We start from the raw sequence: 13,226 nt of genomic DNA, 5'->3' as shown, positions 1-13,226 counted from the left end.
TGCCAATCTTGTAAAAAGGCAGCATTCTTTAAATAAACAACATTTAAAGTTGGAAACTGTATGTATCACTTACATCTGCTGCAAATAAACGGAGGAGCTGTGATTGATTACCCTGACGAGGCCTGGGCCCCGTGCCAGGCCAAGGGCTGTGCTGGTGGGACTACACTGCCCCCTGGTGGCCAAGCTTCTCTGGTACGCGAAGGTCATCATCTGCTGTGCCGATTGTGATGCCTACAGACTGCACTGGCGTACGAGCACCCACAACGGATGGCAATCTGCCATGCCAACAGGGGTCTGTTCAGATACGAGTGCCGCTTCCCAGCACTGATGCGGCTGCTTGGGAAACATGATTTTTGGGGGCTTTTGTGATGCACCGTGCTACCCTAGCATGGCCGAGCCTGGAGTAGGAGGGGGGCCAATCTGCATGTGGTGATGGAGGGCTGTGTGTGTGTGTGTGTGTGTGTGTGTGCGCTTCAGGGGGATTGGGGGGAGTTACAGACCTGTTCTTTTTGGAATGCTCATCTTTGCCCTTCTTCACTCCAAAGATCCTGGTGATCAGCGTACTGAAGAGGAGGGTGGAGGAATTCCGCACCTGCCCAACAGAGAGGGAGGAAGAGTGTGACAGAGGGAAAATGAGGAAGAGTATGAGAAAGACTGTGAGGGACTAGTATGAAAGACAGAAAGAGTGAGGAAGCCCAGATGGTGACAGACTAATGGTGATGTGTCTAAGGGCAGTTGGAAAGTCTATGAGAGACTCCAGCACAGTTTGACAGTCTCTAGCAGTGACTCATTACAAGCACAGTTTGACAGTCTCTAGCAGTGACTCATTACAAGCACAGTTTGACAGTCTCTAACAGTGACTCATTACAAGCACAGTTTGACAGTCTCTAACAGTGACTCATTACGAGCACAGTTTGACAGTCTCTAACAGTGACTCATTACAAGCACAGTTTGACACAGCCTCTAATGGTACAGTTTCAGGAGCACAGTCGGGACGCAGTTTCTAATCCGATCGACTCTAAACGCCACCTTCATCCGTTTACGGGAGATGGCTGCTGAACCCCCCCCCCCCCAACAGACCCGGCTATTTGCGCACGGCTAGCCCTTCCCCGCGTGCTCTCATGTTTCATAGCAAGCCGGAGAGCAGCACGTACTTATTTATTTACTCTCCTTCAGGAATCCTGGAAGTGTTTGTGGTGCCCCGGCTCTCGCAGTCCAGCCCTAATGGTATTTTTGGCTGGGTTTATTTTCTCCCACAATCCCTCACTTCGGCCGTGCAGATGTTTGGAAAGCGGAGATCTCTGTTCTGATAGCAAAAAATCTCGCAACAACCCCCCCCCCACCCCCCACCCTCACCCCACCCCACCCCGCCCCCAGACTCCACACGGGACAGACGTTATCGGCCTCGGCCCAGCCCGGGCGGCCCGGATCAAAGCCCGCTTTTCCAGATCCGATCTGCGTCGGGGGAAAACCGGCGAGCGGCCTCGGAGAGACGGGCGTGTGGGCGGCCGGCGAGCGGAGGCCAAGTTTCTGTCACGCGTCTGAGCGGCCCGGCGAGGCGGAGGGCCGCCGGCGGCCCGACAGAGCCGGCCGATAACACCAAAACAGAGTCCCGCGCCGACGGGCGTCACCGGCCTGGGGACAGGGGGGCTCAGGTTAACAGACAGGCTGAACGGGACTGACAGACAGCGTGTGTCCGCCCGGAGGGTGATTCGGTTGAAGGTCGGTCTGGTGAAGGAGCAGCCGTGGCCCTCGTCCCGTCTCTCTGCTGCTTGTTCAACAGATTCCCGGAATGCCTGCGGAGCTGCACAGGGGGGCCCAAGCACACCTTACGCGGCCGTGACCTCAGCTTCGACCCTGGGTCACATGATGCGTGACCGACCCCCCCAGCAGCAGCTTAAAAAATAACTCTTGGGGGCAGCCCGGTGGGGGGAGGGGGGAGGGAGGGATCAAACGGCCACGTTCAGAACCGCAGGCCTCCGCTGTTCAATCCGCTTCCCCGATAAACCTGCACCCAGGAGGCGGCCCTACCAGCTCACGCTCCCCGCCCAGTCTCCAGCTGGGCTGCTGCAGATTTAGGGTGGTGGGGGTGAGGAGGGAGGCGAGGCGAGGGGAGGTGGTGGGGGAGGAACAGGGGCAGGAGGGGAAAGGGGTATCAGGGCAGGGTGCTGGTGTGTTCATACTGGTCTGGCTCCAGTGGCCCACATAGAGTAACAGATCAAAGTGACCCAGGATAGGCCGTTGGGATATGTGTGTGTGTGTGTGTGGTGTGTGTGAGAAAGAAGAGACAGAAAGAGTGTGTTTACAGCAGTTTAAGGGACAGCAGCTCCTGTCCGGCATGAGGACGGAGGGAGGGGGGGTACTCACAGCCCAAATGGGGGAGGTGAACCCCAGCACTGCAGCCTGCACCCCATCTGACACGAAAGGGACAATGTTCTCCCCTAAGCGTGTGTCCCGATAGAGAGCTCGGAGGATGTTAAGAGCATGCACCTAGAGGGGGAGAGAGAGTGAGTCATACTGCATATTGCTTTATTTTCATTTTGTCTTATTACTCATCTGTATTTTAACACTGTTTTACAGTTCTTGTCAAGACATGCTAATTTGTATTCTGTTCATGCTCCTTGTATATATAAGTGAAGAAATACAGAAACAAAATAAACACACTTCATCAGCTCAGTCACTCTGTACAGAGCCGCACATACACAAATACGCATGTGCACAAAGACGCATGGACAAAAAAAAATGCACACGCATGTACACAAACACGGACACGCATGCACACAAACATGTTTGCGGCAATGCCAGCCACGGCCCAGAGAAGAGAAAGGAAAAGACAGAGTGAGGGGGTGTCTGAGTCGGTGTGGGGATGTGGGTTTGGGGCGGGGGCTGCGGAGGGCTGGGATGCAGTTTTGGGCGGGTGCCTGGCTCTTATGTAACCTGTTAATGGGAAACATCAGGTGGCGCGGAGTTTAATTTTAGCCGCAGGTTCTCGTGTTACAGCATGACAGCGCAGCTCAGCTGGAGAGGGGTGTAGCGCAGAGGAAACGGCCCCACCCACCCCTACCCCCAAACCCCCAGGTGTGTGTGCAGACATCACACACTTCCCCTCCGGCGCAGCGGCCATTTTAAACTCGCTGAGGCAGGGACAGAGCAGCAGGATCTGCTCACTCCCAGCACTGTGGGGGACGGGCTCTTCCATGTCTGCATACCGGGGGGGGGGTCTGTACTGGGATGGGCTGCGTCTGTACTGGGATGGGGGTGTCAGTACTGTACTGGAACGGGGATGTCTGCACTGGAATGAGGTTACTATTAGGTTGGGTATTTGTACTGGGACGTTGGGGTCGGTACTGGGACAGGTGGGGTCGGTACTGGGACAGGTGGGGTCGTACTGGGGCAGGTGGTGTCTGTACTGGGACCAGGAGGCGGGCATCAGTATTGCAGGGACAGGTATGAGACAGACACACCTGAAGGATGAGCACTGTCCAATAGGGAGAGAGTGGGCGGGTTCGTACCTGGGGGACGGTGCTGCGGTTGGTCAGATGCTGAGGGTCGGGCATGGCCAGGCTGGTCAGCTCCTTCATAGTAATCTTCAGCAGGCTGCAGCTGGACGACTTGGGCTCTGAGGACAGCAGGGCCTGCAGACGGTCGGGACAGGAGAGAGGCGTGAGGGGCAGGCATCTCTGGCCTTTAAAGAGAAGCACTGCTGTGTGCCGTACATCTAGGCTCAGTCACACATCTGTCCCTGAGAGAAAAGCACAGTAATGTGCTGTACATCTCGGCTCAGTGACAGCATCACTGACAGGCTGGCCATTTGTGTGGCAAAAGAGTCTAACTGTGAGGGGGTGTATTTACAAATAAATAAAAAAAATTGAGACATAATCAGTGTGAGACAGGCTCTCTCTATGACATAATCAGTGTGAGACATGCTCTCTCTATGACATAATCAGTGTGAGACAGGCTCTCTATGAAAGCCCTGCTCCACCAGTGACATCTCCGCGCTCTGACATTTCCATATTTCTCTGGAGGAATAGATCCTCCCGGTCGCGATGTTACGTGACTTCCCGAGGACGTCTGCCAGGTCTGTTTCATTTCCATGGAGACAGAGCACTGACAGACAGGGCCGGCGATTTGATTTTGCCGGCGAGAAAGGGGCTGGTGCATTGTGGGAGTGGGAGACTGGTGAACCACAGGCAGGGAGCCACAGGTGAGCGAGGGAGGAAGTGAGGGAGGAGAGACAGCGTGTTCTTACAGCTCCAGTGCCCGAGAGGAATTCAGCCTGGCGGTATCTCTGCATCTCTCCAGGAATAACAAGGTATCGTATTCAGGCCTGGGCACCTGGGCGAGCCAGGGAGAGGGAGGGGCGTGTCTGCAGGGGCGGGGTGGGGTGGGGAGGGGCAGGGAGGGGGGGCGTGACTGCAGGGGCGGGCTGGGGTGGGGAGGGGAGGGGCAGGGAGGGGGGGCGTGACTGCAGGGGCGGGCTGGGGTGGGGAGGGGAGGGGCAGGGAGGGGGGGGCGTGACTGCAGGGGCGGGCTGGGGTGGGGAGGGGCAGGGAGGGGCGTGCCTGCAGGGGTGGGGCAGGGTTGGGGAGGAGCGGGGCGGGGCAGGGAGAGGCGCACCTGTATGTAAAACGGGATGCCTGCACTGCGGCGAGTGGCACACAGCTTAGACGAGGGGTCGCTGGACTTCACCTCCTCCAGAACCTCCTTCAGCCAATGGGAAGGCAGCTGCTGCAGGCTCTGGCTCCCGCTCCTGTCGTCAGAGACATAATACACACACACACACACACACACACACACACACACACACACACACACACACACACACACGCACCCATACACACACACACACACACACACACACACACACACACACATATGCGCGCAGACACACAAAATCTTAAGAGGTAAATCCATGTACACTGAGCTCATTGTTGTTGTGATTTCCCTGACGGTTTAATCCTTAGCAGTGAAAATACAATCCACTTTCCAGACAAAACAGAGAGAGTGCTTAACCCTGATTGAGTATTTCATCATGATCATGGAGACATTTCTCTCAGACAGGGCCCCAGGAAAATACTAATTCACTGTAAGAACACCCAACTAACTCAAACAGGGTGCTACACAAAAAAAGCTAGCAGCCAAAACACGGAACATGGAGCATATGGATCATACACACGGGACTGCATTCTCACTCACAAACACACACACGCACACACCTTCTCTACACATGCGCAGATATGCACATGGAGACGGACACGTGCACCGTCCTCCATGTTAAAAACACCAAACAGGTGCTCTCTGACATACAGTATGAATGAATGAATCATTACATTTATACAGCACTGTATGCTCAAAGTGCTTTACAGTGATGAGGATCGCACCTCACCCACCACCAATGAGTAGCACACACACTCGGGCTCGGGTGTGCAGACACACACACTCAAGACTCTGGAGTGCAGACACACACTCAGACTTCAGCAGGCAGACACACACACACACACTCGGGCTCACACACACTCAGATTCGCGGGTGAAAGGCTATGAGGAATGCAGTCTCCTGCTATGAAAGGGCTGTTGTTTCACACGGCGCAGCAGAGACCAGCAAAGCGAACAGATCAAACAGAGAGGAGGGTCAGGGTCATCCAAACACACCGCTGCCACACACACACACACACGCACACACGCACGCACCAGCACCCAGAATACACTACAGCAACCAACCCCCCCTGAAGCAAAGCAAGACTTGAAAGGCCTGCAATTTAGCACTCCATAATCAGCACCCCATAACCTGGATACAGTATCACGGCTGAAGTCCTGACCCACACACAGCGCACGGTGTGACATGCCCCACCCACAACCCCACAAACTCCCATCCCCTGTCCAATCGTAGGTCGTCCTGCCCTGCTTACATACAGGGCAGAGTCCAATACACCTACCCGCTCAAACAGACTCTCCCACAACGCCTCCCACTTGCCCTCCTGTCCAATCACATCTCACTCCACTGCCACCCTGGACTCCACTCATGTAGGACTGTGTTGTGGAGGCCTGCCAGGCCCGTGACTAACAGACCCAACGGGTCACGACCCCGCAGCGCTGGGCCGAGAGCCGCTGGGGCAGTGACCGCGTCACACCCTCTGCTGCCACAGCGGGGCCCGTGCCACCGCCACACCCAGAGAGCGCCGAAGAAAAGGCCTCCGCGGCCGCCCGCGATCGCTCCGCTACTCTGCTTCCAGATATTTCCGTGTCGTAAAACCGAGCGCGGCACAATTCCTGAGCGCTAACATCAGCGGCTCCTACAGCGCCCATCCCTACGAGCTGAGCCTACAATCTGCCTACGAGCTGAGCCTACAATCTGCCTACGAGCTGAGCCTACAATCTGCCTACGAGCTGAGCCTACAATCTGCCTACGAGCTGAGCCTACAGTCTCCCTACGAGCTGAGCCTACAGTCTCCCTACGAGCTGAGCCTACAATCTGCCTACGAGCTGAGCCTACAATCTGCCTACGAGCTGAGCCTACAATCTGCCTACGAGCTGAGCCCACAGTCTCCCTACGAGCTGAGCCTACAGTCTGCCTACGAGCTGAGCCTACAGTCTCCCTACGAGCTGAGCCTACAGTCTGCCTACGAGCTGAGCCTACAATCTGCCCCCGGAGGACGCGTTCTTCCTTCTCCGTGTACTCTGAGCTGTTTTTCTGGGAGGGGGGCGATGGTAGGGGGCTGAGGCCAGAGTGGTGCTTTTCCTAGCTCAGGTATGAAGCTCTGTTGCCAAGGACAACAGTTCGGCCCAAAGTGAAACATTCCTGTGGCCAATGGCAGCTCGAGCCCGACGGCCCGGCTGGGAGAGGCCGGCTCTGACAGCACAGGGAGCACAGGCTTTAATAAGGGGGTTGGCTCTGACAGCACAGGGAGCACAGGCTTTAATAAGGGGGCCAGCTCTGACAGCACAGGGAGCACAAGCTTTAATAAGGAGGCCAGCTCTGACAGCACAGGGAGCACAGGCTTTAATAAGGGGGTCAGCTCTGACAGCACAGGGAGCACAGGCTTTAATAAGGGGGCCAGCTCTGACAGCACAGGGAGCACAAGCTTTAATAAGGGGGCCATACTCACACAGCCAGGGCCAGTCCCACTATAACCATGCACACGTTATTCACTCATTATTTCTCTCCAGTTTACATGCTGAGCACACTGCAGAGGGTATTGTGACCAGGGAGACCTCTCTCTCACACACACACACACACACACACACACGCACAGTCTGTGACAGCAGGAAATATCAACCTCAAGTACTGACCTTAATTTCACTCTAACCTTGCATCAGTTTGTTAAACAGACTTTACAACATGTACAACACGATCTCAAACAATGAACATGCATCACACCCATATAGACCATAACCATAGAGTACACACAATCTATCCCACCTGTTCTCCAAACACCAGCTCACTTGTTCACACAAGAGAGCTCATATCCGAGCTCACCTGTTCACACACACACACACACACACACAATCTATAGCCCGACTCACGTGATCACACACATTCCTCCAGTTATCTCGACCCGCCTGTTGACAAAAGCCTCCCCAACGGAAGGGCCCCATAGTCCCGCACCTCGTGTCCCGACCTCACCTGCACAGCATGTCCGTGAGCCGCACGAATCCCACGTAGGCCAGCTCAAACGCGCCCCTGTGGCGGGACTGCAGCAGCTGCTGCCGGAAGTACCGGCCCACCCCTTCCACCTGGGGGCGCCAGAGAGGAGGCGGCAGAGGGGCAGAGGGGGAAAGATGTAGAGAGAGAGAGAGAGAGAGAGAAGACAGGGGACCAAGGGAGATCATATCATCAGTCAGTCCTTCACAGAGAACAGGGAATGAGTGCACAGTTCGGCACAGTCACGGTGGCTATCAGGGCCCAGGCTGGGTGCACAGTTCGGCACAGTCACGGTGGCTTATCAGGGCCCAGGCTGGGTGCACAGTTCGGCACAGTCACGGTGGCTTATCAGGGCCCAGGCTGGGTGCACAGTTCGGCACAGTCACGGTGGCTTATCAGGGCCCAGGCTGGGTGCACAGTTCGCACAGTCACGGTGGCTATCAGGGCCCAGGCTGGGTGCACAGTTGGCACAGTCACGGTGGCTTATCAGGGCCCAGGCTGGGTGCACAGTTCGGCACAGTCACGGTGGCTTATCAGGGCCCAGGCTGGGTGCACAGTTCGGCACAGTCACGGTGGCTTATCAGGGCCCAGGCTGGGTGCACAGTTCGGCACAGTCACGGTGGCTTATCAGGGCCTAGGCTGGGAAGGGCAAAGCCACACAGCCACATGAGCAGGTCGGCCAGGCTCAGTGGTCACGCTGAGCTCGGCTGGGGAGGGGGGGCAGGGGTTCAGGCACAATGAGCTCTGCCCAGAAACCTCTCATGAACCCTGTCCCCACACCCCACCCCACACCACACCACCCCACCCCAGACTTACAGTCAGGTCCAGACAATCCAGGGATGTCAAACAAGCTCTGGATGACCACAGTGCCTGCAGGTGGTCCTGTGGTTCCCAGTTCCAGCTTAAAGGCTATCTTTAAGCAAATGAGTGAAAGGAATCGCTTAGGTGGGCGACAGGCACCAAAAACCAGCAGATGCTGCGGCCCCCCAGGACTGGAGTCTGAGTCTGGAGGGCTGGACTCCGGTGCCTGTGGCCCACTTAAGTAAGTGACCCATTGTCCCGCCAGCATGCTTGGGGGGCCACAGTCATTCAGGGGTTTCGGGGGAGGAGGGCATGCTCTGGAAATTCAATGTAGAGGAGAGATGAGAACAACAAAATCAGAGACTGAGCCCTCCCCTTTTCCCAAAAAAACATGGCCTTGATGACCCCCCACTTCAATAACCCCGCCTTCGTGCAGAGGCGTCCCCGAGGGGGGGCACGAGCTGGCTTGGCAGACGCGCGTCCCTCTGGTGCATCCATTTGGTGTGTGATTTGTGTAATTACGAAAGCCTCAGATTCCTGGGGCACCTTATTTAGCCGCGCGCTTCCTGTTTGCAGCAAGCCTTTCCCAGAACTTCCACGTGCCCAGAATTTCCCCGACCCCGCAGTCGGATAATTACACACTCTGTGTCAGTGACCCAAATAGCAGCTTTACTCCGCTTTCCGCAAAGAGACTTAGGAGTTAAAACCTCTCCTTGTTCTTGTTGTTGTTTTTATTTCATTGACTCGCTGGGTCTTGAAAAGTAGGGATGGGGGTGGGGGGTAGGGGGGGGGGTTATTTGGGGTGGTTAAATTATGCAATTTCAGCCAAACACGGCCCCAAGACCGGCCTGTCCTGGGACGTGAAGAGGAAGGAGGAAGAGGAAACGGAGTTGCATTCCGGGGCCAGCGACTGAGGGCGAGGTGCGGTCGAACCCGAGCTCCACAGCCGAACCCCAGACCGTTCCACAGGGGGGGGGGAATTCGGGACGAGAGCCGCCGGGTTACGGTGGGGGGGTGGCTGAGTGGAGTCCGGGAAACAGCGGTGCCTGTGTGCACCCCCAGCGCTCTGCGTGTTTGCGGTGAAAACCGAGCTAAGCTCTTACAATAACAGGGAGGGCTAATCGGGCTGAGCGGCCTGGACCTCACCCCTCTGCCCTGTGGGCCCGGCGTGCGCTGGCGCCCCCCGGCTTCGGCTCAAACCCAACGCAAGCAACTAACCGCTCAACCCAAGCAACCAATCACCCAACCCAAGCAGCCAATCGCCCGGCTCAAGCAACCAAGCGCCCAGAACAAGAAACAAATTGCACAGCACAAGTAAACAATCACTCAATGTAAGAAAAAATAATCGACATACGCAAGCAACTAATCATCCAACACAATCAGATCCCACAGTGAAGCAAATGAGGGAGAGAGGAGGAAGGGCCACTGAACTCCTAGAGGAACTATCGATTCCAGGCCCAATGTCAAACTGCCGTAAGACGGGAAGGGTGGGGGGTCATCATAACAAAAATCTCACTTGTGTTCACTTTCAGCCGCTTCACAGAACAGTAGTACTTCAGGCGGCTGAGGGGTACTTCCTGAGGCCGGCACCAGGCGGCGCACTTCCTGCGTGCCCCACTCCCAGAGCCGGACGAGAACCGTGAGGCCCGGTAACACCGCAGACTACGCGTCTGAACTGGCCGCAGAGAAACAGCGCTCAAAAAACCTGCTTCAGGAACTGAGGGCATGCAACAGGACGTGTGGAAGAGTGTTCAGGCGGAGCAGGCTGCTGGCCCAGGCCGCTGGCCCAGGCCGCTGACCCAGGCCGCTGACCCAGGCCGCTGGCCCAGGCCGCGCAGGCCGCTGCCAGCGCTGCCAGCCGAGCTATCACGCACGAGTAGCGCTCGCACCCCGCTTTCCACGCGGATGCGTCGGTACTTCTCAGCCTCCTCTCCTGGCGCCATCGTGGACATCTTGTTCCGGAAAGCCCGTCCGCTCGCTCTCCATATCAAGTGAAGGGCACGCCGTCGAAAATTAAAAATTAAAAACAAAATCGCCCGGGTGACTAAATGTTTCTGTTGCCATGGCGGCCCCGGAGAGCGTAAACATCTGCTGGGTTGCCGGGGCGACGGAGCAGCAAATAGGCGCGGGCGAGAGGAACCGGGCGGTCGAAGCCGCGAGTTTGGAAGATGTCCGCTCTGTCATAAACACACACGCAGCATTCCCCAAATATAGCATCACGGAGGGCAGCGCGCCCGTCCCAGAGCTGGGCCCAGCTCCCCAGCGCGAGCCGTGCGCAGGCTAACAGCACCGCCGCCATCACGGGCTGCACTGACACAGACACTCAGCCTTCATCCAGCCGGGACCCGCGTACACGCTGCTACAGCCGAACCAACAGCAAACACACTACTGCGCACAGCAGCAGGCCAAAAGGGTTTAGGACAAGAAAGGGAGGGAGGGAGAGGGAGAAGAGAGAGCGAGGGAGAGAAAGAAGAGGGAGAAGAGAGAGAGAGGGAGAGAAAGGAGAGGAAGAAGAGAGGGAGAGTGAGAGAAAGGAGAGGGAGAGGGAGAAGTGAGAGAGAGGGAGAGAGAAGGAATCTAATGGAAGCCTACATCAGTAAGCCTGAGCGCCAGTAGAGGAGGAACTTTCTGGCAATGCCAGTGTGGAAGCTAAGCTGCAGGAGGTGGGGTTGTGGGCTACAGGGAGGAGGGGTACTAGTGGCAGGTGTGGACCCCATGAGGTAGTGCTGCAGGAGTGGAAAAACAAAAACCCAACCTCTTGCTCACGTGTCCGCATGCCTGACAGACTCTTGAATTCTCATCATCGGGGGGGGGGGAGTCAGTTACACAACACCATGGAGGGTGGCCGTGACCGCAGATGTGACATCACCACCCATCTGAACAGGTGACGTCACCCGTGGGGCCGAGGTGGATTATCGGGGCGGGGCCACCACGTGGTCCCAATTCGGCACCCTGGCTGCAGCTGTGGCCTCCCCTCGGCAAAGCCCGTGTCCGTGACAACGGCCAAATCTTCAAAATTATGCTTTCGGCCCCAGTGGTAACACTTTTTCATCTAAATTGCTCTCGCATTTCTAATGGAAACTAAGCTCCATGGAAGCAAATATCCTCCCCCACACACCTAATCAAGTGAGGAGGGTGTGGGCCAGCCAGAGAAACAAGCCTCCCAGCTGGAGACATGGAGACATGCATATGGAGCCTAGCAGGACAGCTGTGAGTGTGTACATCATGTGTGCAATTATGTATGTACAGTACATGTGTTCAGTGTGAATGTGCGCATTTGTGTTTGTGTATGTGTGTGTGCGCGTGTGCTGTATGTGTACAGTATGTGTGCAATTATTTATGTACAGCACGTGTGTTCAGCGAGAATATGTGTGTATGTGCGTGTGTGTGTGTGTGTGTGTGTGTGTGAAGCATGCGTGCTGAGCGTGCGGGTGGGTATGTGTGTGCGCGTGTGTGTGTGTGTGTGTGTGTGTGCAGCATGCGGGCTGAGCGTGCGGGTGGGTATGTGTGCGCGGGGTGTGTGTGTGTGTGTGTGTGTGTGCAGCATGCGTGCTGAGCGTGTGGGTGGGTGGGTATGTGTGTGCAGGGTGTGTGTGTGTGTGTGTGTGCAGCATGCGTGCTGAGCGTGCGGGTGGGTATGTGTGTGCGGGGGGGTGTGTGTGTGTGTGTGTGTGTGTGTGCAGCATGCGTGCTGAGCGTGCGGTGGGTATGTGTGTGCGGGGGGTGTGGGCGGTGGGTATGTGTGTGGTGTGTGTGTGGTGTGTGTGTGCAGCATGCGTGCTGAGCGTGCGGGTGGGTATGTGTGTGCGGGGGGTGTGTGTGTGTGCGTGTGTGTGTGCGGGGTGTGTGTGTGCGGGTGGGTATGTGTGTGCGGGTGGGTGTGTGCGTGCGGGTGGGTATGTGTGCGGGGTGTGTGCGGGTGGGGTGTGTGTGTGTGTGTGTGTGTGCAGCATGCGTGCTGAGCGTGCAGGTGGGTATGTGTGTGCGGGGGGTGTGGGTGTGTGTGTGTGTGTGTGTGTGTGCAGCATGCGTGCTGAGCGTGCGGGTGGGTATGTGTGTGCGGGTGGGTGTGTGCGTGCAGGTGGGTATGTGTGTGCGGGTGGGTGTGTGTGTGCGGGTGGGTATGTGTGTGCGGGGGGTGTGGGTATGTGTGTGCGGGGTGTGTGTGTGTGTGCGTGTACAGTAAGCGTACTCAGTGTACCGAGTGTGTATGCGTAAGAGACGGCTGCTCTCTGTCAAAATCACTTTCACTCTTGATCTGCTCCGTGCCGGAGAAAAACAAGAAGTGCTTAATCCCCCACAATCCCCCTGGAGCCAGCACAACTGCAGGCCAAAGAAGCCAGGAACACCCCACCCACCCGCTCCCGAGAGCCAATCAGAGGGCCCAGAGGACGCAGGTAACGAAAGATGGAGGGAGAGGGGGAGAAGGAAAGGCAGGTCATGAAAGATGGAGAAGGAGAGAGGGAGACAGGGGCCACATGAAGGAGAGGGAAATGGAGAGGGCAGAAGAGGGAGAACGGGAGAATTAACTTTACTGCAACGAGGGAGGGAGAGGGGACATGGTGGAGAAGAAGAAAAAGAAATCAAGTCAAACCGAATTAAATATTGAGTGAGAAAGAAAAAGCGAGAAAGAAACAGAGATGAGGGAGAAGGGGAAAGGAAGGAGGAAAGGAAGGAGAGAGAGAGAGAAGGAGGGAAAAGAAGAAGAAATGATGAAAGGGCCTTCAGCTCAGTATGGCTGCTGCAGACACGGCTGAAGACCTCTCACACCTGCTCACATCCTG

The 13,226-nt window shown here is 56.4% G+C and overlaps 1 protein-coding gene across 2 annotated transcripts in view; it reads right to left on the bottom strand.

The window, feature by feature from the left end:
• The window catches only part of thada (THADA armadillo repeat containing), an 80,894-nt gene that overhangs the window by 53,138 nt on the left and 14,530 nt on the right, over nucleotides 1-13,226 (bottom strand). For both annotated transcript variants that reach the window (XM_064317958.1, XM_064317959.1), the window contains 5 exons: nucleotides 7,624-7,733; nucleotides 4,618-4,750; nucleotides 3,513-3,635; nucleotides 2,368-2,490; nucleotides 501-592 (listed from right to left, as the gene is read on the bottom strand). In XM_064317958.1, coding sequence (XP_064174028.1) covers nucleotides 501-592; nucleotides 2,368-2,490; nucleotides 3,513-3,635; nucleotides 4,618-4,750; nucleotides 7,624-7,733 — 581 coding nt within the window. The remainder of the gene's footprint in view (nucleotides 1-500; nucleotides 593-2,367; nucleotides 2,491-3,512; nucleotides 3,636-4,617; nucleotides 4,751-7,623; nucleotides 7,734-13,226) is intronic.

Source organism: Anguilla rostrata, chromosome 18, assembly GCF_018555375.3.
Source record: "Anguilla rostrata isolate EN2019 chromosome 18, ASM1855537v3, whole genome shotgun sequence".
NCBI classification, from domain to species: domain Eukaryota; kingdom Metazoa; phylum Chordata; class Actinopteri; order Anguilliformes; family Anguillidae; genus Anguilla; species Anguilla rostrata.
The sequence above is the reverse complement of the archived record's forward strand: the minus strand, read 5'-3'. Positions and strand labels throughout refer to the sequence as shown.